Genomic DNA, 22,023 nt, shown 5'->3' with positions numbered 1-22,023 from the left:
GAATGGAGTTAACGGGCACCTCGCCGCCTGCCATCCGAGCCGTGTGCCGCGGCCAGAGGCAGGGGAGGCTGTCGCAGGCATTCCCCCCAGGACATGACCGGCGGCGGCTTCCCCGTCCTGCCCGCCTTTCCTGGGAGGGGGCGACGAGCCCGGGAGCTGGGTGGCGGCCGGGCTCCCCGGGCCGCGGTCCCGGTGCTGGGCGCCGCTCCCTCCCCTCCCCGCGCCCCCGGCCCGCCGCCACTCCCCTCCCGCCCAGCCACCGTCCCACGGCGCCCGGGCCATAAATCCCTCCCCGGCGGCGGCGGCTCCGCAGCCCGCGGCGATGGAGGGGGATGGCGGCCGGTGGCTGCGGTGGCTGCTGGCCGCCGTGGGGCTGCTGGCGGCCCTGAGCGCCGCCGGGACGCTCTTTCTCCTGGCGCAGTGGCGGGAGCTGGGCGCGGCGCTGCGGGAGCTGGAGGCGGCGCGGCCCGCGGCGGCCAACAGCTCCCTTCTCGGCCCGCCGGGCGCCGACGGCCCCGGCCCGCGCCCCCCTGCGGCCGCACGCAGCAAGCGGAGCCGCCGCGGGGAGCGCGCCCGCGGGCACGTGCGGGCGGAGAACGAGGAGACGCTGCTGCTGCTGACCTACTCCGTGGTGCCGGTACGGCTGCCGCTGCGCCGGGGGCGGAGGAGGAGGAGGAAGAGGCCGGGCCCGGGTTGGGAGGGTGGCGACCCGGCGAGGGCAGCCTTGGCCCGCGGCACTGGGGGCCTTGGGGCGCGAAGAGCCCCCCACCAAGGGTGCCATGGCGCCTCGAGGGGTGCGGTGCCCAGGAACAGGGGTCACCTGCTGCCACCCGTGCGCGCTGAGCTCTCGGAGCTGAGGTACAGGTTACAGGCTGCGAGTGAGCTCTTAAAATGATGGCAACGTGGACAACTGGAGCAAAGTTCTTTGTTAGTAGCGTGGATTTAGTGAAACTGTAAAAACTCAGTTGCGATAAAAAGTCAGCCTTCCACTTTCTAAGGTCTTAGATTTTTAAGTTTCTGTGCTGCTAAGGAAGCTTCCCCACCTGCTTTCTGCTGTTCTGCATCTCAGGAGGTACCAGCTGTTACTTTGCCCTCACAGGTCTTTGAAATCGATCGTGCCCTTCCCGAAAGTTTTAAATTTCAAGTCGTAGTGGATGAGTCAGAAGAGGAGAACTGTGTGTTCTGTCTCTGGCAAAATGACATCGTTTTTTGCGCTTCAGTGCTCAGTAGGAACTGGGTCATGTAGTTGAAAAATTATACAGGTCGTATGGTTGACAAATTTTGAATAGATTGAAAAGCTTTTAAGTTCTGAGTCAGAAGAAATGCATGAAAAACATCACTGTTGAGGGAACTTCAGTGGAAATTCGGTCCCAGTAAGGACTGCAGGCCTAGGCCCACAAAAAAGCGGCTCACTCACGCTCTTACTGATCTAACTCTTGTTACTGCTTTTAAAAATTACTTACAGAAAATAACTTTTTAGTTGCATTCTGCTGGCATTTTTGTTAATAAACTACTATAATGGTGGCTTTACAGTGATGGCGTCTCTGTGAATGTTAGAGTTAAGGAGACTGCAGAGCGTAGGTGTTTGTAGCATAGAGTTTTGATAATGCAGTTGTTTGGGGCTTTAGAGTAAATTATTTTTTTAGCTAAGGCCAATTTAACTCTGTCTGCCTTGAGTTTAGAATTTGCAGTGCAAGACTTCTGCAGTTCAAAGAATGTCTTTTTATTGAGAGACAAAGCTGGAAGACACTGGCTATTCAACTCTAGTTTCTAATTCCACTTACTGAAGTAGCAACATTTTTCGCTGGACCCTGTGCATCTTACCAGAGCATTTAATGTCCTGTAGTCTTAAAATCACGTGGTGTAGTACTCAAAACACTCTTGAAAATAGCACGACTATTAAGCATTTCAGCTCTTTGGTAACTCAGAAGAAAAATTAAACGTTATTTTAGGTCAAAGTGGAATGTAAATCATTATTTTTTTTGAACCATAATTCTCAAGTTACTGTTACTGAGCAGGGTTATTTCAAATTTGGAAACTTAAATGACTTTCTAGAAACATAAAAAAAAAAGAAAAAAACAGTATGTTAAAAACTTTGCTATGCCAGTGAAATTTTTGTGTGCTGTATCTAAACTTTTCATCACATTTAGTCAAAACGTTTTCCGGTTTCTTCTAAGAACGTCTTTGTGTTTGGCAGCTACAGCTCATTTTGTTCCATCCAATATGAATCTCTTCTTTGAATCTAAGGGATCTACAAATAAAATTATCGTTAGATTAAAGATGCAGATCCTGACAGGGACTGAATGCTGTTAGTGCTGTTTATTGTTAGGTGCTCAGGTTTAAGTCATTTGTGACATCTGGATGTCCAGATAAGACTGACAGGCGGTTAAACGCACAGCTCTGCTGTCGTTAGGTAGCAGGCATTGGTTGAATGAAATCTGTCGCCCTCTCCAAATAGCACCGGGTGGGACGGGGTGTATTTTAACAGCACGTGGTGAGACTGTTCCTCCATTTACATCACCACTGTGACTTCTGCTGTGTGTAATGTGCTTCATTTAAATGTAGCACATCCCCTGCAGGGAGTTCTTTGGGGTTTTTGGGTGCCTTTTTGTTTTTACCAAATTTCCACCAAATATTTTTCATTCTGGCTGCTGCTCGGGAGTGTGTGTAACTGCAGACCCACTTGCTCAAGGGGAAAAAAGTCCTTAGAAAAATTTTCAAGCACACTCCTTCCTTTTTGTATTGTGCATCTAGCTCCCGCTAATGTAATATGAAGACTTAAATACTTCTGTAGCGTGAGACAAAGTTTCTTACAGTTGGTGAGATGATCCCTGCTGCATTGGTGGGCCTTAGAATGGTGTTCCAGCCTCTGTTGAATGTGAGCCCTGAACGGAGGGTTTGCCTGAGCAGGATCTGTCTCGTGGCAGCACAGATTTCTGCATATTGGCACTACAGGTATCAGTATCCTGCTGCTCGGGGAGAGCTGTTGCAGCTGCTGTTCAAGAATCTTTGAAATAACTTTAGGTATTAAAAAAATCTCGTATTTTAGCTTTAATAGTGTGAGTATTTTCTTGCTTCTGTGCCTTTTGTTTGTTTGTTAATGTATTTATAAATATTTATATTGTAAGAAAAATAGGAAATTGACAAATCCGCTGCTGTAAGGAGGGCTGCTAAGAAGGTAACAGTCCGATACGTTTGTGAGCAGGAAGTTTGAAAGTGACTTTTAAAACAGTGCTAGAGGTGGTGGTTTGTGGATATGTCTCTAATTGTCTGAGTAGTCGCTTCATAGTTTAGGTTGTGATTTTTTTTTTTTTTTTCCTTTCTTCATGAGAAAACTAGGCCTTTAGCATTTAAATAAATACTTCTATCTTTTCTTCATGGCAAAGGTGATGCTACCTGGTGCACTCATCTTTCATAGCTGAGCTGGAGGTTCTGTTGTAGGCAATTTGCTGTAACATGCTCACTTCTTGAGCACCATGTTTTTTAATTGTCACCTGAATTGCACTGATTGATAAAAATAATGTTGTGATGATTGGAGGGCCCCAAAGCAAGCTGTAACCACTTCAGCAATCTCAAACAAACCATTTGGATAAAAATGGAGTTTGAATTAGAGCACACATGGACAACATGTATTTTACAAATTACAGGGTAAAAGCCAAGTGTTTTTTAGGGGTATGAGGGGAAAAAGAACAAGCAAATTCTGATTGAAGCAAATTAAAAACCAGTTAGCTCTTCTTAGGTGGTTTAAATTGAGTCTAAAACTTCTGAATTTAAGAGCTGTTCCAGTATGGTCTGGAGTCCAGTAAATTCTCAGTATGTATCTGACAGAATTGAAATCCATAGTCAAATATAGTTTAATTTTGCAGCAGAAGAATACTTGCCATCAAAATAATTGTCCTTTACTTGAGTCTGTTAGATTTGTCATTTGACACTAATGATGCATTAATTTCAAAAATAAAGATTGAGAGCGACAAACAACCTTGCTAGGATTAGTCTGCCTTTCAGATTGACTTGCACTTGTTTGTTCTGTCTTTGGGGACTAGTGCATTCCATTATTTGTAAATAGAGTCATTGTACAAAGATGAAAAAATGTGCAACTCTGGGTAAATATGTTAATAAATTATCATATATTGCATAGCCCTGAAATAATAATCTTTTTCTTTTCTGACTGTAAACTTTGGACTTTACCCTTCCAGTGCTCATGTTCATAATATTTCTGCTGGATGTTTTGAAGTTGCAAAACATTTTAGTGTGTTGACTTTCAGCATGCAGGACATGTAACACGAATATTTGCCCAGACAAAACTATGTGTTTTGTCAAGATGACTTCTTAATTGATAAATTTTGGTCTACTCTAGATTAAAAGCATCTGTATGAATGTCTCTTCTAGCTTGGTTTTTATAAAGTCTGTTGTTGTTGGGATGAAGTATTTTGAATGGACAAAAGTCCTTTCCAAATTTCCAGCTCTTGGTTATTCCAAGATAAGAAATAGCTTACTTGGAACATAGGTCATCTTTCTCACTGAATATGCTATGTTGGAAAAGTATCCATCATTTGATACAAATATAAAATAAAATTGAATGTAGTTTTTATTGGCTGATGTTGGCTTCCCCTAATAGAGTCAGTGCATGGACAACCATGCATGTTTTACAGTAATGTGTGAACTTTAATGCCAATGATGTACGCGGTTGTCTGCCCAATATTTTCTTCATATTTTTAGTAAGCTTTAAAATGAGATTTGTTGAACAGATTCTTATAAGAGAATCACTGCTTGAGGAGATGGATGGTGTCACAATGTTAAGGTAGTTCTATATAGTTTATTCTTACAAGCACAGAGTGGACAGTTATGTCTGTTTTCCGAATTATTTCTGTAGGCAGAGTAAACTAGATACTTCTATGGCATACATTGTTTTCAACTTTACTTTCTTTGCAATATTAGGTCCGAGTGATGGTGGATTTATGTAACAGCACAAAAGGGATATGCCTAACAGGTATGTTTGTTGCCTTAAGCATTACACCTATGCTATGTTCAGGAATATAGAATTATGATGTTTTCAAATAACTTGAGGTTGATGACTACATCAAGAACTACGCCATTTACTCTGTCAGAATTTATATATCAATTGTTTTTTTTTATTTATAAAAAGAATAATAGGTGCTACTTTGGGACTTATCTATACCTACTTATAAATTCTGGAATTTAAGGAGCTCAGTTGATGTTACTTGGAGCTATTTTTCCAATGCAATTTTTATAAGCAAATCTTATAGGCCTGAATATTTATAATACAAGTAGAAACTTGCTTCCACTGTTGTAACTGCTGTGGAGTAGTGGGATTTAAATGAGCAATGTGTTTGCCTCCCACACCTCGGACCACGGTAACAGAGGGTGTTGGGTTTCACGTGTTACCCATGAGGAGCCGGCACAGTTGGTGGCTTGGACGAGAGAAGGTGTGAGAAGTTTCTGTGTGATTTGGTGACTGAAATATCAGGCAGTAACCACTTTAAGGGACTATGGTCTAGCTTTGAAGTCTATAACAGATTGAGTTGTGTTCTTTTTGGAAATAAGGAGATTAGAAATAAGCGGCTTTTTAGGAGTTAAAGACAACACTTTGCTTGCTATCTGGTTCATATTTTCAATTGGCTACAAGGTCCATTTGGCTCAACTGACTGCAACATAAATGAGAATTACCATGGTACACACAGATGTTAAATATTACTTCTGAAATTGTAGATCAACTCTGATTGCAACTGAGGCTGAGCCACAGGCAACCTAAAAGTTTGTTTCTTTGGTCTCCAGACTTGGGAATTCATGCTGCTCTTTGGCACTATTAAATGTTTTCTCTAGTGCTGGCCTTCTCTGCTACAGGCCTCTCTAACATTTGCTACTTTCCAAGCACCTTTCTTATTTATCTTATGCTTGTAGAAGAATAATCGAGACCCTCAGGTTTTGAGATGAGGTAGTAATTGAACACACTGGTGGGTGTGACACAGTAGTGTGGAAAACATGGTCATTTACTGCAAAATTGGCAGAAAGAAGTTAACTGATGTTACTGCCTGTTCTGATTAAAAGGGATAATTGCTGTAGTGGTGTTGTAAAATGGTTTTCACTTTACTCATAACGCTTTCTAATTAATGCTGAAAAGTGTAATCTTTAGGGAAATCTAGTCATTACTGCTATTTTCTATTGTACAGAACTTTGTCGAAACAAGATGGTACTTTGACTGGATAAAAATGTTCAGAGAGCTAACTTGGTTCTTTAATTGCAGCTGCCACCTTTCTTTGTATTCCCCTAATCCACTTTTCCTGTTTGTTTTTTTTTTTTTTGTGTTTGTTTTTGGTGTGGTGGTTTTTTTTTTTTTTTTAATGCGTATTGGGGATTACATAAGACAAATCTTGTAACAGAAACATTTTCTGCTTTACTCTTGCCTGCTGTATTTTCTTCTTATTAACGCCCTATACTTGAATTAAGAGCGTGTGAGACAGATTGTATTGTATTACATGTTGCTGAATAACTGAAGCAAGTCTAATTTCTAACACACCAACCATGTTTTGTGGGGACCTTGGTCCAGTCTGGAGAACAACTCCATGTGAAAAGCTCAATTGTGATTTAAATGTAGTTAATAGGAGTAACAAGATTTTTTTTTTCTTTTCTGTTTAAAAAGTCTGAATCGTGGACTGCAATGGAATACCCATAAAACAGAGAGAAGTGTAGTGTGTATTTTAATGTGTATTTTCAGCAGAGTTTTTAATTGTGACATTCATCAGTATTGTAAAGCTATTCTTCTACTGCAGCAGGATCCTGGAGAATACTTACATAAAGGAAATTTAATGGTTGTTAGATGCCTTGCATCCATGACATTGTAAAGGCACTGAGGCTTCTGACAGTGAGATTGCATTGCCAAACCTTTATCAGCTGAAATCTGCAGAAGGCAGAACGTATGTGTATATGTAATTGCTTTTAAGGGCAGTCTGAGTTTCTGGTAATGCTCAAATAGTTATTTATAATATAAAGTGTTAAATTCATAGATGTTCATTTTGAAATTTGAGGGGCTTTCACCTGTTTTACTGTTTTGATCTAATGCTAATCAATTCAATTTGGAATTGCTTTTTGTTTTCTTGCTAGGTTAAACTCACCATTTCTTCTTTCTTGTCTTCTTTTGCTTGTTCTTGTTGTAGGCCCCCCAGGTCCCCCAGGTAAGAGACTTTGACAGTTGTAGTAATGCTTTGGGGTAATTAAAACTATTGCTGGTACAAAATGCTGAAATGCATCCTTTGTAGGATAGTCTTGCATTGCTAATTAGAATGAGGACTGGCTGCCTTTATAATTTTTGTATTTAGGTCAACTTGTGCTCCTTTCTGGGGCGGGGTGGGGGGGGAGGTTTTAGGCATTGTGCTTTTTTACTGGAGGGAATAGAATAGCTTCATATTTGCTAAAACATATTTGATCAAAAGCAGATTGAATTAATTAGGAGTATTTAAGCAGTATTTAGCTGAAGAGATGAGTGTGTGTGTGTGTATATATATATAAACCCCCACGAGTGAACTGATATTATAATTTAATGCTAAAAACATCTCTTTAAAAAAATGTTTGTTACAAATTCCGTCCTCCCACCTCCCCCGTAACTTTTCTTCCTTTCTTATTTAATTCTCTCTTTCTGCTCTCACTCATGTGGTTGCTAGGTTCTGTGCATGGTTACTTGCTTTCTTCTGTGCTGCTTTAGCTGTGGGTCTGCTTAGTGTAATTCTATCAGAAAAGTAAACATCAGCTGCTTTTTGTTTGTGGGGGTTCAAGTGGTGACAAAGAGGGAGTGATGTCTTCTGTATCAGCCAGTCATGGTTTGGCACTGCAGTATTCTGGACAGGTAGGTAAATGCTTTTCTTGTGTTAGGTTAGTCCAGCGGTACCATAAGCAACATTAAACTTTGTGGCTTGTGGAGAATGTTATAGTCGCTGTCAATTCAGAAATAGGATGGGTGCCACTGTGTTTTTCCTTGAAGTGGAATCCAAAAGGCTGATCTGTGCTGGCCTTAATGCAAAAAGAGTGCAGTGTTCATTTCAGTCAGTTTTCTTATTCAAAGGCCAGGGCAAACAAGCACCTTACCTTTAAGTTTCATAGGTTCTGTTTGTTTAGTTTCATAGGTTTTTGTTTGTTTGTTGTGGGTGGGTGTGTTGTGTTTGTATTGTTTGTTTTGGTGGTGGGTGTTTTTTGTTTGTGGGGTTTTAGTTTTTGGTTTGTTTTAAGGAGGATACTCTATTGGTGTGGAGAACATAATGGCCAATTAGAGGATTTTGTATGTCTTAGGAATATATATAAACAAACATACTATATGTAAATATAGTAGATTTCAGAAAAAAATGGCATTTAACAGTGAAAATTCAGTTATGCTGTTTGGTTTGTTCAGGGCCTCCTGGACTTGATGGGCTGCCTGGCTACAATGGATCAGATGGAGTCCCAGGTATACCAGGACAAAAGGGAGAACCAGGAGTAAATGGAAAAAGAGGAAAAATAGGTAATTTTTTTTTTTTGGGTGGTGTTTTAAAAAATAAATCCTTTCTTACAGTTATATTCAGATATAGTTATTTTAAGAACTTTGTACAGGAAGAAGAGTTTCAATGTTTACAAAGAAGTTGCAAGTTACAGAATTCCGTAGCATTCATTGTCTTACACTAAGCTTTGGTAGATTACTTCAGACTTACTCCCCAGTGAGGAAGATGGTGTAAATACATTATAGAATATTGCAAATTTAAGCTATTGAATGCACTTCATTGAATCTTAGTATTGTGAACTTGCTAGGAAATACTGTTATTGTAAGAATATTTACATTACCTCAACCTGCCAACATAATGGCCCTTTGCCTTCGGATATCTCAAAAACAGAAAGCCAGGATTTGGGAGTGGAAGTTGTTATACGTTACCACAGTTTTGTACCACATCATAATAACAATGGCAGGAGCAGTTCCATATTTTTCTTCTTTTTCCATTTAGGCTGGAAACACTTGGAGCAGTGGTGGTTTTTTTTTTTTGGGTTTTTTTTTTTTTTAATCTTTTTTAGCCTCAGATAAACATTGTAATACAGTGGGATCTCTAGGTACTATTTTAACATAGCTGACACAGACAGAGCAGCTCAGCTAAACAGCCCATAGGCTGTGTGTAGCCCACAAGCAATTTTCCATGCTGGTTGAGGAAACTGTTTGGCCTAAGTTACTGATTTCACCATGACACGTTTCTGCTAAGAACCAGCAGCAGTGCTGTCTCTTAGCTGTCCAGCTCATCAGCACATGAGGAAATGGGACAGGGCAAAGGCTGAGTATAGAGAACAGTGGTGGCCCTGGCACGCCAGATTCAACCGAGCGCTGCGCGGTAGCTGAAGTGGCAGGTAGGCAGTTACTGTGCTCAGAGCCTGTAAACTACTGCAAAGTTGCAAAGCAGTAATTGGTTTGTCTGCTGACTTACCTGGTGCACAACAGCTATGGGCAAGCACTGATGGATAATTGGTGTCTTCAAGGCAGGGTGAGGAAGCAGCAGGTTGTGCGTGGTAGGAGGGTAAGGAGACAAAAGGGCATCTGAATGGCCGAATTGAGGGGGGGCAGAGAAGAGAGAAGGGTGTTTTGTTGAGTAGACAGGCTGATGTTAGCAGGCTGGTATTTACAGTGGGCCATCTATTATTATTCTGACTTTTGCACTTTGCTGTGTGGCTTGTACCTGGCAGGTACAAGTGGAACAGTTGTCTACTATGTCTTGAGACACTACATGGTCTGTTACTTCAGTACCCTCAACAAATTTTTAAAAATGGAAATGAAGGTGACAACCAGTCTTCAGAGTCAGGTGGCTATTGTGGCTTCAGAGTCAGGTGGCTATAGACACATTTCATATTTCACCCCAAAATTGTAAATCTGTTTCTGATTTCACAAAATCAATTTAAATAGTAAAACCATAAATAGAAAACTAAGCATTTTTCTCCTCTCATTATTAAGAAATGTAATTTATTTGAAATCTATGCCTGCAAGAACACTGACATTTCTATTTATACAACGTTTCTCTCTCTTAAAGCAAGAAAATACTAACTGCTACAAAAGCAGAGGGTGCAAGGTTTTGATGTGTCAGTTGTTCAAACACTGAATCACAGAGGACAAATTGTTGAGTATGTTACTTCTACCAAATGATCAAGCCCACAAAAGTATGTGGACTGATCAGCCTTCTAGCAAGTGTAGAGGGAGGGTTATAGCAGCCAGGTGAAGGTGTTACTAGGTAGCTGTATCTATGCTCTTTTGGGACAGTGGAAAATGTTAAAAGTACACTGTGTGTTGTAACGTTAGTTTGTAATTACTTTAAGTAGTCTGTAGGAACCATGGAAATGCCCTTCATAAGTGCCTTACAAATGTGAAATATATATATTTTTCACATCTTTCCTTAGTATTCCTACTTACCCAGAAATTCACCAGCCAGTGTTAACAAGGCCCAAGTCTGTATATTGCATCTTCAAAACTCAGAGATCCCTAGGTAAAGAGTGAGTTATTTGCATCAGACAGATTATACACCATTTCCCTTCATGTCAGATTACAACATTGCTTTGAAATCTGAACAAATTATAGCTACCTAGTTAAGTACAGGCGAAAAAACCAACTAGAGTGAATATGTTTTGTATTTTAAAATGTATTGATTGATGCTTAATGCTGGAACAGTGTTCTTGGTACTGAAATGCTTTTTATTTCTAGGTGCGCCAGGACCAAAAGGTGATCAGGGACAGAAAGGAGAACCTGGAGAAATGGGTTTACCTGGCAAGGATGGCATGCCAGGAGGAAAAGGCGCAAGAGGAGCAAAGGGTGAAAAGGGGGATGTAAACAATGATGTGATATTAGAAGGTAGGAAGAAGTGCTTTTAGGAGCTCTCTTGCAACAGTGGAGTTGACAGAAAAAGATATACTCTACTTCTGAAGCATGAATGCGATTTGCAAGAGTAGGGCCAACCAGCATAACCACGTTATTCACAGTGAAGTTTTTAAGTATTGCTACAGTTCAGATGGTAGTGTCCTTCAGTAGTAGTTTCAAGGGTGCGTATAGCTCCAAAAATTAAAAAAATCTACCCAGGAGGTTTTCTCTTTTTTTTTTTTTTTTTTTTTTTTTTTGATACAAGTCTTCGCGAAAGCTTTTCTGCTTGGGCTTTGGGTTGAGGTGTACATGAATTCCACCTTGTCCAGTACACTTCCAGACAGTTGACCTCCTGCTTTTTCTTGCAGTGCAGTTTTATTTTTTTATTAGAAAATGAGGGGCGTATTTCCACTCAGGAATATATGAAGCGGTCACAAATACAAGTTTTGTAAAATTATAGTGCTGTAGCCTCTGAAGTTGAAGTCTTAGAATGCAGTAAGTGAAAGGCAACAGTACTTTATAACTCCAATGTGTCTGTAATCCAGACAGATAAATTGCATTGATGTCCTAGCACTTGTGACATTCTGTATGGTTCGCTGTCTAACAAACAGCATCGCAGTGAGTTTATTGTGCCATATTTCTGTATGCAGAACCTCTTAAGAAGAGAGGCTGTTTCAGAGGTCTCTCAAAGTCCATCGTGGACATGTACAGTTCTCTGCGGGTTGCCTGTTGCCTACAGGGCCTGCGACATTGTTCTCGGTTTTGTATATAGGTGCCAAAGGTGAACCGGGACCACCAGGGCCCCCTGGACCACCGGGACCCCCAGGCCCCCCAGGAAAACGTAAAGGTAAAGGTAAAGCGCAGCTCCAGGAGAACATGTACAGCAGTAAATGCACAGGTTAGTTCTTTCCAGTGTTCTTTTTGGTATTATAAACAGGTATTATAAACCCATGGTTCAAGTCTCAGAAACCAGTGAAAATGCATTTAATTTTGCTGGCATCAGTAAAACTGCACAAACTTAAAGCTGAGCATGTGCTTAGGTGTATTGCTGAAATAGCTTGCTGCCTTATCCAGTTGTATCTCCGGTATAATATTAGTCTTTTAATCGTGCTGTGCTAATGCTCAGGCAGAGCATTTGCACGTGATGTTTTTGGTTTGATGGGGTATATTTGGACAATAAGAGAAATGCAGTTGAAATTTTTAGCTTTTAAATACTGAATTTTAATTTTATTTATAAATACAACACCTGTTAACCAGGCTGCATTTCACTGTATTCTGTAAAATGAAGTTGCCTGGTCATTGGCAGAATGGAAGCAAGCTTGAACTAGCTAAGACATTTAAAAGCTGGAGGAATACAAAGGCTTCTCTGAGACTTTTTGTCCATTTGAATATGTACATTTTGGAGAAAGGTGATCTGGAGTTCTTTTCCATTCTTGCTGCTTATGATTATTGTATCCTTGTATCCTGAATGACAGGTGGATCATGAGTCCCTTTTATTTCCTTTACTGTAGCTGTGTTGGTGAGATTTATGGCTAATTCTAATATTCAGAAAGAAAATATTAAAAACAGAGTAGATTCTATTCAAACTGCGGCTGCAAATTGCACAGCCGATACTGTTAGAACCAAAATACGAGTATCCTGACTGCCAGATCATAAACTGTATGCTGAAGTCTAGGAGCTGCTACGCTATTTTTTTTTTAAGTCACTGATTAGAGTGCTGACATGAGAGTTTGCCGTGAGACACCTCTGGTATGATTTTTAGGTGTGCTGGATACCAATAAATCCTCATGGATTGAACTTGATATTGTGGGTTGTTGAAAAATCATGTGTGTTTCATGTCACAACTTCTATCCATGTTTTAGAAGATCTTGTTCTCAAATGGATTAAAATCATGCCTCAGATAAAATCCACCTGTGTGTGTGCATGTGCCTGTGTGTTTTTTATGAGTAAAGCACTGCCTCTGCTGTGTGGAGCACATATAAAGTTGGTAAAGTGGGGTTTCTTTTTTAATTGGGAATGTAGTTTCTTGATAGGGATAACAAAAGGGAATAGCACAAGAACTCTGTGCAGTTACAAAGTGTGAAACAAGCAGAGCAATTTGTAAGTCTCACTGTTAATAGGGTGATATGGTTTTATGTCACCATCGTTCTGTACAGTTTGCTGAGATGAAAAAAAATCCTTCTTTTTTTCATTATCAGAAATGCTATTAAATAGTGAATATTTAATACTGAATTGGAACATGTATCAATTATTTCTGCCTCTTATTTTTAATATGGCATGGAACTGTAGCAGCATGTAAAAACTTCAATCAGGAGATACTGAGTATTGAAGTGTTAGAACAGAGCCCAAAGAGCCTCCTTACAGTGGAAAGTAGATAGCTGGAGCAGAAATCTCATCCAATTTGAAATTCAGAAGTGCATGAACTGTTGTGCAAGATATAATTGGACCATTTACTCAAGTAGCCTCTTTTCAGACTGGAGAGCTTTGGAGGATAAGCTATCTGATGGATTTTTAAATCCCACTGTGCAAATGGGAGTTACACTCAAATAACTCTGCAAAGAGATCTTCCTCAGTGAACAGTTATGTTTTATGAGTCAGTAGGCTGTGAGATCTTATTACCAAAATTCAAAGTATAAACTAACTTTTGTAATTAAATATTCACATCCCTTTGAAGAAAAGAGAATACACATGCTGATTTACAACTGTAATTAACTTATTAAATAAGAATACAAGAATGGTTTATTTAAATTAAATTTTGAATCAGGTAAAACTTTATTTCTTTGAGAAGAGAATAATTACTTGGAAGCCCAAGTGAATTTGTTCTCAATGGTACTCTTAGCTAATTCTAAAAGAAACAAAACGTCCCTGCTCCATGCTGCCTCGATCCATCCTTCCCATCCTCCTCAGACAGACCAAATAAATATTTTTAATGTCTTGTACACTCCATTAGCTCTCAGCCAGAATATTTTATGATCGGAATCAGTAGGATATTTATTTTTCTTTTGATGGACAAAAAGCAGTGAAAATTTCATGTAAGAGTCTCTTATTGAAAACTGTCTTTTTAATCTTAGTTGTTTTTTGTTTCATGCAGCTGTAAGTTTTCAGCAAGTATTGCAGATATTCTCAAATCCAAATAGTGCACTCAGCTTCGCTACAAACACTGACCTGGTCCTTGGCTAGTCTATAATCTTAGATAAACTACTGTATAGGGACCTGCGTGTTCAGTTAACCATATCTGTTAGACTCAGCTCAAGAAAATTAACTTGTGCATTGCAACTTATAATTTCTGCTGAGTGGATTCCTTTTTTTGAGATATTTTGAGATCAGAAGCTGTGAAGAGGTCTAGAGGGACTGCTAGATTCTAGCTATCGGCATTCATTTTCCCGTGTTTAGATTGACTGTTCGTGCCTTATTTTGGAGAAGCGCTGTGATCACTTACAAACTTTCAATGTCATATCACCAAATGTCCTAGATAAATGGGTGGGAGAAACACGTGCTGTTCTTGCTCTGTCTTGGAGTAGTTTTGAACAAAGACAGGACATAACCTAAAGAAGAAAATGACAATGCAGTATAATCTATCCTTTCTTTCTTGAATGTCACACTACCTTTTCAGCATTACTTCATAGTTATTTCATACTTTTACTATCTTTTTCATTTAAACTTCATCACATCCCTATAAATCCCAGAAATATATTGAAAGGTAACATCAAAAATACACGTCCGGAAGAATCTGCAGTCTGCATGTCAAGCAGTGTGAAATGTGTAAGGAGTTGACAGTTAAGGCTACAATGAAATCAGGATATCTTCAGCTAAGAGCTGGGAATTGTTCTCTGTGGTTATTCATTCTAAGCAAAACAAAATGTGTTGCATTGTTTTTAAAGGCAGAAGAGGTATCTGGGTTTATAGAAAAAGGTCCATAAATAACTTCATTCAGGCGTTGTTTTAACTGTAAATGCTAAGAGAAAACCCAACCAGTTACTCTTTAAATAGTTGAGGGATGGGGAAAAATGTTTCCAGGTGTGTGTTTGTTTTTCATGTCCATTTCTCTGTGTGCAAGGAAAATGGTATGTAACTCCCTTAGTCTTTCATATTGCTTCTTTAATGGCATGGATGACTGACCTGCATTCTTATACATTATGTGCTCAGTGTGTGTGTTGGTGTTGGGCATTAACAGCAAAAGCAAAACTTGCAGTGTTGCCTGCAGGGTACCCCTGCTCTGCTGGTGTGTGTAGGTTTGCTCATTAAGCTTTTGAGTGTAACCATCACTCGTTCCCAAGGAAGCATTTTTGGTACTGGTGCTCTAACAGCCAGCTGCCAGCTATCTCAGTTGTCTAAAGTTATCTAAGGAAAGGGGCAGCTCTGTCTTTCTAAGCAGCTACTCAGAAATTAACAGCTAAGGAATTAAATCTGTTGAGCAAAATGAGTTCCTCCTCAAAGTTGACTGTCAGCCTGACAACGTAAGGACAGGAACCGGCCTGAACACTTAATTTCCTTGGCAGAAGTGAGAGCAAGTCTTTTTTATCTCATTTTCTGACCAGACCAACCTAAGATTTTTTTTTTTTTTCCCCAGATGAAACAAAATTCAAGTCATCATTTCTTTATTTTAGTGGATTCATGGATGTGCACGTCAGTCATGTCAAATATAGAAAAATGACGTTTTAACCTTTCTCTCTCAACTCTAGGTGAGACTTGTGCTGTACCAAATGATGATACCCTGGCTGGAAAAGCTGAAGACAGAACCCCTGGTCCTTCAAAAAAAGCTGGTAACCTGCTACAGAATGTGACTAACTGCTACTTACTATTTTAATGTCACAGATAATGGACATGTGCTTTTTTTTTTTTCTACTAGAATGTGTCATATCATCTGTAGGAAGTCCTATTCACTTTGTCAGTGTACAGCAAACATTTGGAACTTGGATGCGGGAACCTGCAAATATAAGCGATGAAAGGATTTGGCTTACCATGCATTTTTCAGGTACACTAGGAGTAGTAACTGATGAAAAATCACTTGTTATACTAACATCACTTTCTTAATTCCTTCAACTTAAACTAAAATTTCTAACCAAGTATGGTGGGTTTTTTACCCACATCTTTTTCAAAATATTTCTTGTATCACCTGTATAATACTTGACTATACATGTGGTTATAGACATTTGTAGTATTTTTAGACATTTACACAGTCAACATCAGATTTTGAAAATACTTTGAGGATTTTATTTTTTTTTAATGAATCTGAGTTTAAATGCCTGTTGTTCATGCTTTTTTTTCTTCCAACAGTTTGCTATGGCTTTACTTCCCTAAACTGTAGCTAAGAGTTTTGCCTTTTTGTTTAGCTAGGCATGAAAATTAATCAGAGGCTGCATGAGGTACATGAATGTGGGAAAAATTCCAGGACCTAAGTGGAAAAAGGAAATATTTTCTGTATATTTTCCAACTGTGTTCAGGCTTTGGGCCCATCAGGTCAGTGGGAAGTGGGCCCTTGAACACCACCTCTATAGATTTTTTTTTTTTTTTTTTTTTTTTTTTTTTTTTTTTTTTTGTGCATATGTTCATCTCTGGATTATTTGTATCACATTCCAGTAAGTTGGATCACTATTGAAAACAGACAATATAGTTGTTGTCTGTCAGTATTTGATTGAGATTGGCTTTCAGTAGGAGATTGAATTTTAGAGTATTCAAAATTAGATGAACCAAATTATAATCCTTTTTTTCCATGTTTTCCCCTTTGTTTAGGAAACTCTATAAAAGAATATGAGAATTCCAATGCCTTGCTGAATGACAGCTACAGGATCATTAACATCACAGGATTTTTTTATGGATGTGGTCATGCAGTACAAAACAATCATCTGTACTATCAGAAGGGGGGAACCAATGTAATTCTGAAGTAAGTCAGACAGTTGGCTTAAGGCAAGTGGTGCTGTGGAGGGAGGAGCAATGGGTTAGAGTGACAGAGGTGAACCTCAGCAAAGCAGACCGCTTTCCTTCTGCCATTTTGTGTTTCTTTTTGGTCCTGTCTAGAACAGGAAGAATGGTTCAGAATTCTTTCTAGAACGGAACAACTAATTATTTCCAATCCGTAACTAGAATGTGGGGCACCGGCCTTCCATCTGTGTGTGCAAATGCTGTGGGAGGAGAGGGTAAATTAGGTCTGTTACTCTGCTGTGGCAGTCAGTACTTGAAGCATTGTACTACATGATAGGACAACCGGGCCTCCAGATGAACAAGATGCCATGTGCAGAGCTGACAACAGGTTTTTCTTTTGACTATCCTGAGGTCCGTCTTGTTTCTACTGTACATTACATTGCTGTTGGGTGTTCTTGCACCTGGATCCTTTGCTGTATTCATGATTGTGAGAAAGAAATGGGAACTGACAAAGGAATTTTGGGGTCAGAAGAAAGTATTTGATTTTGAAAAATAAGCTGTGCACCTACCTGCATCAAAGTAAGAATTGGTTCAGTTGCAGTTTGGGGGACACAGATGAGTGGTTATATGGTTATAGCCCACTTGTGGAACTTGGCTTTCCGGAGCTGCTTGCTGGGTTGATGCACAAGCTTTGCTCTCGCATGGCGCTGTGCTTAGCTGGTAGGGGCTGAGTTAACGCTGCTAGCGCAGAGGAGTGCGCTGAGGCGCCAGCTGAGGACATGGCGACCTGGTGAATTGCGCATTCCATTGTGGAGGAGTGGCTCCACTGTTTGACTTCCTTGTAATAAGAAGTTCCTACAACTCTCCCAATGTATCTCCCTGAATTGGAACTGAGAATTACATCTCTATTTCTTCAGTTTCTACTGAGGACAGAGACAGACAATACAAATCAAAACCGAAATCTCATCTTGTGGGAAGAGCCAAAGAAACACAGTCCAAGGGCAAGTGCAAGATTGCATCTGCTTTCAAGTTTTTACATGACTCTGATGTTTGAGCCAAGTTTACTATACTTTGATGTCTGTTCCCAAGCAGGTGTGAGTGCTGCCTTCTTACATTCATTTGGATGCCAAGGAATGTGAGCAAACTGCTTGGATTCTGGAGTATTTGTTCTGCCAAAGACAAGCCCACTTTTTGGCAATCTCTTGTAAATATCTTTAGGGCTTTTTGTTCATACATCTGTAAAAGACCATCTATGTCTAAGCAATACACAGTGATAGGACAGAGGTTCCTCAGATTTGCTTGGGTACCGTTAATTGGGAAATGCCTTCACGTACAGATGGACTCAAGCTATTTGTGGAATTTTCAAAATCTCTTTAAGAAGTTGCTGAGAGATGGCCTTTCTGTTCAGTTGTTCACTCCAAGGTTATTTACCTTCAGCACAGATAGGATGAGGAACTATCCTTTCTGTGACAGTCAAGTCCTTGATTTTGCACTGCAGAAAAGCTTCTGAGAGTTTTGGTACTGATTTAATAGAAAGAACAGGTGAGGACTTGGTTTATTTTGCAAATGTTGAAAAAAATATTTAAAAGGAGTTTCCTGTCATATTTACAAGCTGGTAAAACTAAGTCTGTCTGACCTTTCACAGGCTTTCTCATGAAGCAATCTTAATGTCAGATCCCTGACACTATGACTGCTTTGTCCTTTCTTCCTTTGTTTCATAAGATATTTTCCCGCCTCTGTTCTTTTTGGGTGACTTCATTCATCTTAGGGATCAAAAAAGTGTTTGTAGCTTGGGTTCCCTGCAGTTGGTGAAAATATTACAGTATATCTTGTCATTTACCCCAGGGTGCCAGACGATTAAGGGATTTTGGAACCATTTGGAGTTCTAGGCTAGGCTGTCCTTGCCTGGGAGAGCGGAAGGGAACCTTAGGAATGAAACCTCAATTACCTGCTCTCTTCAGGATTTTCACATAAAAGAGGAAAAGACTCTGTGTTGCAGATCTTGCACATTTCTAATGACTCGAGATGCTTTTTATCCTGTTGGCTCTTTATAGAAAAAGATCCTGAAGAAAATCTGCATTTCTATGTGACTGTTCCTGCTAAGGGCTGTCCTTATAGCTAGTCCTTGCCCTTGCATGAGGTTATTAACAAACGTGAAACAACTAATAAGATTAGCTGGGTTGACACATGTTTCTCGGAAATCTTCTCCAGCCTTGAAGCCTTTTTTTTATGGCACGTATGTGCTGCTGGAATATGGAGTTGCTGCAGACATGACTTTTACAAAAGCTGAGAGGAATAATCTAGTTAGTCATTCTTGACTTTTTTTTTAGGATGATTTTTCCAGTATATGCTATCAACGCCTCTTCAACAGAAAATTACTCTGGTATTTTTCCTTCTATTTTAAGTTCCTGGATCTGAAATGTTCCTGTCATTAAGCCTGTCTTTTCATAAAACTTTTTTTAACTGTAGCAGATTTCTGTCTTGAGTAATGTGTTTTCTGTATTTGAGGAATGGAGCTATGCAGTTAGGTAGAAGTCAGACAATGAAATGTGCTCCGTTATCGAATGCATCTTAAAAGGATAAAGCACACCCTGTGTGCCTTTGCCAAAGCACTGCATTATTCAGTGATTGAGTGCCAACTGCAAATGTGTCTTGATAGCAGCTGATTACCCTCTTAAACTAGTGGAGGAACTCAGTTCAGCTGCTTAATGCTGCTGTCCTCAGATTACCATCCTATTAAGGAATTTCAAGGAATAAAAACAATTTTATACATCAGAGATGAGACATTCAGGCTGTCCTGTTGGAGGCCAGCATGAGGTCAGAATTTTGGCTCTGCAAAAGTAGAATTTTTATTCCTTTGATGTTTACTTGAGCAAATCACTGCATTATCTGAATTGTTTTCAAAAGAGGAACTCTAAGACTAGGTGAACCTGCCCAGATTTCATGCTGGTTTGGTCAATCAAATTTTCTCCCTTTAGTTCCCACTTAGTAAAAAGCAAACTTACGTACAGATTTCACTTCACAAGTTTGAGCCTTCACCTGGTATCTAATTCTTTTTCATACCCATTCCTTTTAGTTCCTTCTTTCATCCTAGTGATAATAAAGCTCATAGACTAAATAAAATGAAACCTACCAAATCTAGTTCATGCTCCTGTGCACCTTTTAGATTGTTTATTACTTTGGAATTTTCTCCTAGCGTTTTGGAAGGTACTTTAAGTGGAGTACTTCATCTAAAAGACATCAGAATGGTCCTTGAACTCAAGTATTTTCAACAGTGCTTCTATCAGCACTCTGAATTGATTCAACCAACCAATGTGTATAAAAATGAATTTTTACCACAACATACTGAATTCTTGATTTATCTCATTTCAGACTTGGGCTTGATAAAGCATCATTGGGCACACTGCTGATCGAAAATGCCTTATATCATGGTCGTAACTACCTGTTTTCGAACTCGAAGACATATTTTAACGTTGCAGTGGATGAGAAGGGTCTTTGGATTATATATGCCTCAAGCACCGACGAAAATATAATAGTAGCACATGTTGATGAGGAAACATTTTCAGTCATTCGGCATATCAATACTACATATCCTAAGTCCAAGGCTGGTAACGCATTCATAGCGTGTGGCGTTATGTATGTTACTGATACTAAGGATATGACAGTAAGTTTTGCTTTCGATTTACTGAAAGAGAAGCAGATTGATGCAAGGTTTGAGTTGCGGTCTTCACAGTCTGTTCTTGCTATGCTTTCATACAGTCTGAGAGACAAGAATTTGTACACATGGGAGAATGGGAGCTTAATGATATACCCTGTACATTTTGGCAGATGAATATATTTTAAAATGTCGTGTATGGGAGCCATGTTTGACTAAACAGATTATTTAAAGCTATATGATATACACATGGGGGTCTCTTCACTTGATATGATTTTCTGTTCGCTGATGGTGGTTTGGGAGTGTGCATAAAAGGGAGATCAGGTGCCTTTGTATAAACACACTTCAATTATATAGGCTGTTGTCTTAAAAGAATAGCTGTTCAACACAGCACAGGCTTGCATTTGTTTTTCCCCTGTTATTCAGCTGATAATTATATCTAATGTACGTTGATTATTCCATGGTCACGTGTTCAGCAGAGACTATTTATAACTTCCAGTTGCAGTCATCTTATCTGCAATCATTTTCTAGTCAGTGATTATAGTCTGGTATAAATGTCTAAATAATGAGCTTTTGTGTACAAATACCTTTGGCATTTTCACTTAATACTTTCCACTGATTCTCTGTGAACATTTTTTTTTTTTTTTTTTTTTTTTTTTGGACAAAGATATACAGCTGTTAAAAATAATGGGGATGGAAATAGTTGTTTAAATAGAAAAATATCAGAAAGCTTAAAATTTGACAAGTCCAGTGAACTGTTATATAATCAAAGCAAAATCCAGCCTAAGTACAAGGAAAATGGGAATAATGGCATTATTAAATACTGAATATACATGAAATGGTGTTTAGTAAATGGAGTATGGGAAAAAAGTAATGCGGTATAAAATTGAAGAGATGTAAAAATTATGATTAAAATTCCCTTTTTAACAGTGTTTGAGTTGCTTGTGTTGCTGCAGACTCTTCCTTGCTCCTCACTGCCATGTGAACTGTACCACTATAACTTGCTTATAACTATACTGAAATATAGTATGGTATATTTCTAAAAAAAAATAGAATCTTCCTCGTGTTCATCCATACAAATGAAATAATAAATGAAGGGCATACTTTTTTTTGCTGCTGTTGTTAGAAAACTAAAATATCTGGAGCAGGAATGCATGTATTCATCATAGTGTTTAGTGACTTAATTTGTTGTCAATCTTAATTCAGAGATTGCCCAGTTACATTCAAATTTTTGAGAGCTACAGGTACGAAATAATAGGAACTTCTTCATTTTCATTTTGTTCTAGTATTTCAGATTTCTAAATTTAACTTCGAAACATAAATCCTTACTATTGCTTTGTGCATCTATGGTCAAAGTCATGCTCTCAGAAACCATCTACATGAATTTCTAAGCTACCTGTGTATATTGGTAAAGTTCACAGAGCTCATCCAAATATTTAGAAGCAAAGTATCACTTAAACCCTGAACTGCACTGAGCTGTAAACATGCTTATGTGACATCCAGGCACCATCAAAGGGATTAATGAACTTGGGAATGTCTATATCTGCAGAAACTTGTCTAGCAAATGTGCTAGAAGAATACCTCTGCTGCAGCTAAGCTTCAGCGTGTGGTAACGGTGGTGGTTGGGCCTGGGCTGCAT

General features: G+C 39.4%; 1 protein-coding gene across 1 annotated transcript; it reads left to right on the top strand.

The window, feature by feature from the left end:
• The first annotated feature begins 322 nt into the window (after positions 1–322).
• On the top strand, positions 323–21,321 carry GLDN (gliomedin). Its single transcript, XM_086757316.1, has 10 exons — positions 323–637; positions 4,939–4,990; positions 7,176–7,193; positions 8,402–8,509; positions 10,715–10,861; positions 11,640–11,765; positions 15,550–15,630; positions 15,717–15,842; positions 16,601–16,751; positions 20,102–21,321. Exons 1-10 carry the CDS (start codon positions 323–325, stop codon positions 20,559–20,561), a joined length of 1,584 nt encoding a protein of 527 aa, XP_086613442.1. The 3' UTR covers positions 20,562–21,321.
• Positions 21,322–22,023: the final 702 nt, after the last annotated feature.

The sequence above is a fragment of the Chlamydotis macqueenii genome, chromosome 12 (genome assembly GCF_036417535.1).
Source record: "Chlamydotis macqueenii isolate bChlMac1 chromosome 12, bChlMac1.mat, whole genome shotgun sequence".
Lineage (NCBI taxonomy): Eukaryota > Metazoa > Chordata > Aves > Otidiformes > Otididae > Chlamydotis > Chlamydotis macqueenii.
This window is presented reverse-complemented; position numbering and strand designations above follow the sequence as displayed.

What these genes read in the sequence shown, in the direction of transcription:
- GLDN (XM_086757316.1), top strand. Translation starts at nt 323, where the DNA reads ATGGAGGGGGATGGCGGCCGGTGGCTGCGGTGGCTGCTGGCCGCCGTG. An exon ending in GCTTACCATGCATTTTTCAG is followed by an intron (nt 15,843 to 16,600) that starts GTACACTAGGAG and finishes CCCTTTGTTTAG; the next exon opens with GAAACTCTATAAAAGAATAT. An exon ending in GGAACCAATGTAATTCTGAA is followed by an intron (nt 16,752 to 20,101) that starts GTAAGTCAGACA and finishes ATCTCATTTCAG; the next exon opens with ACTTGGGCTTGATAAAGCAT.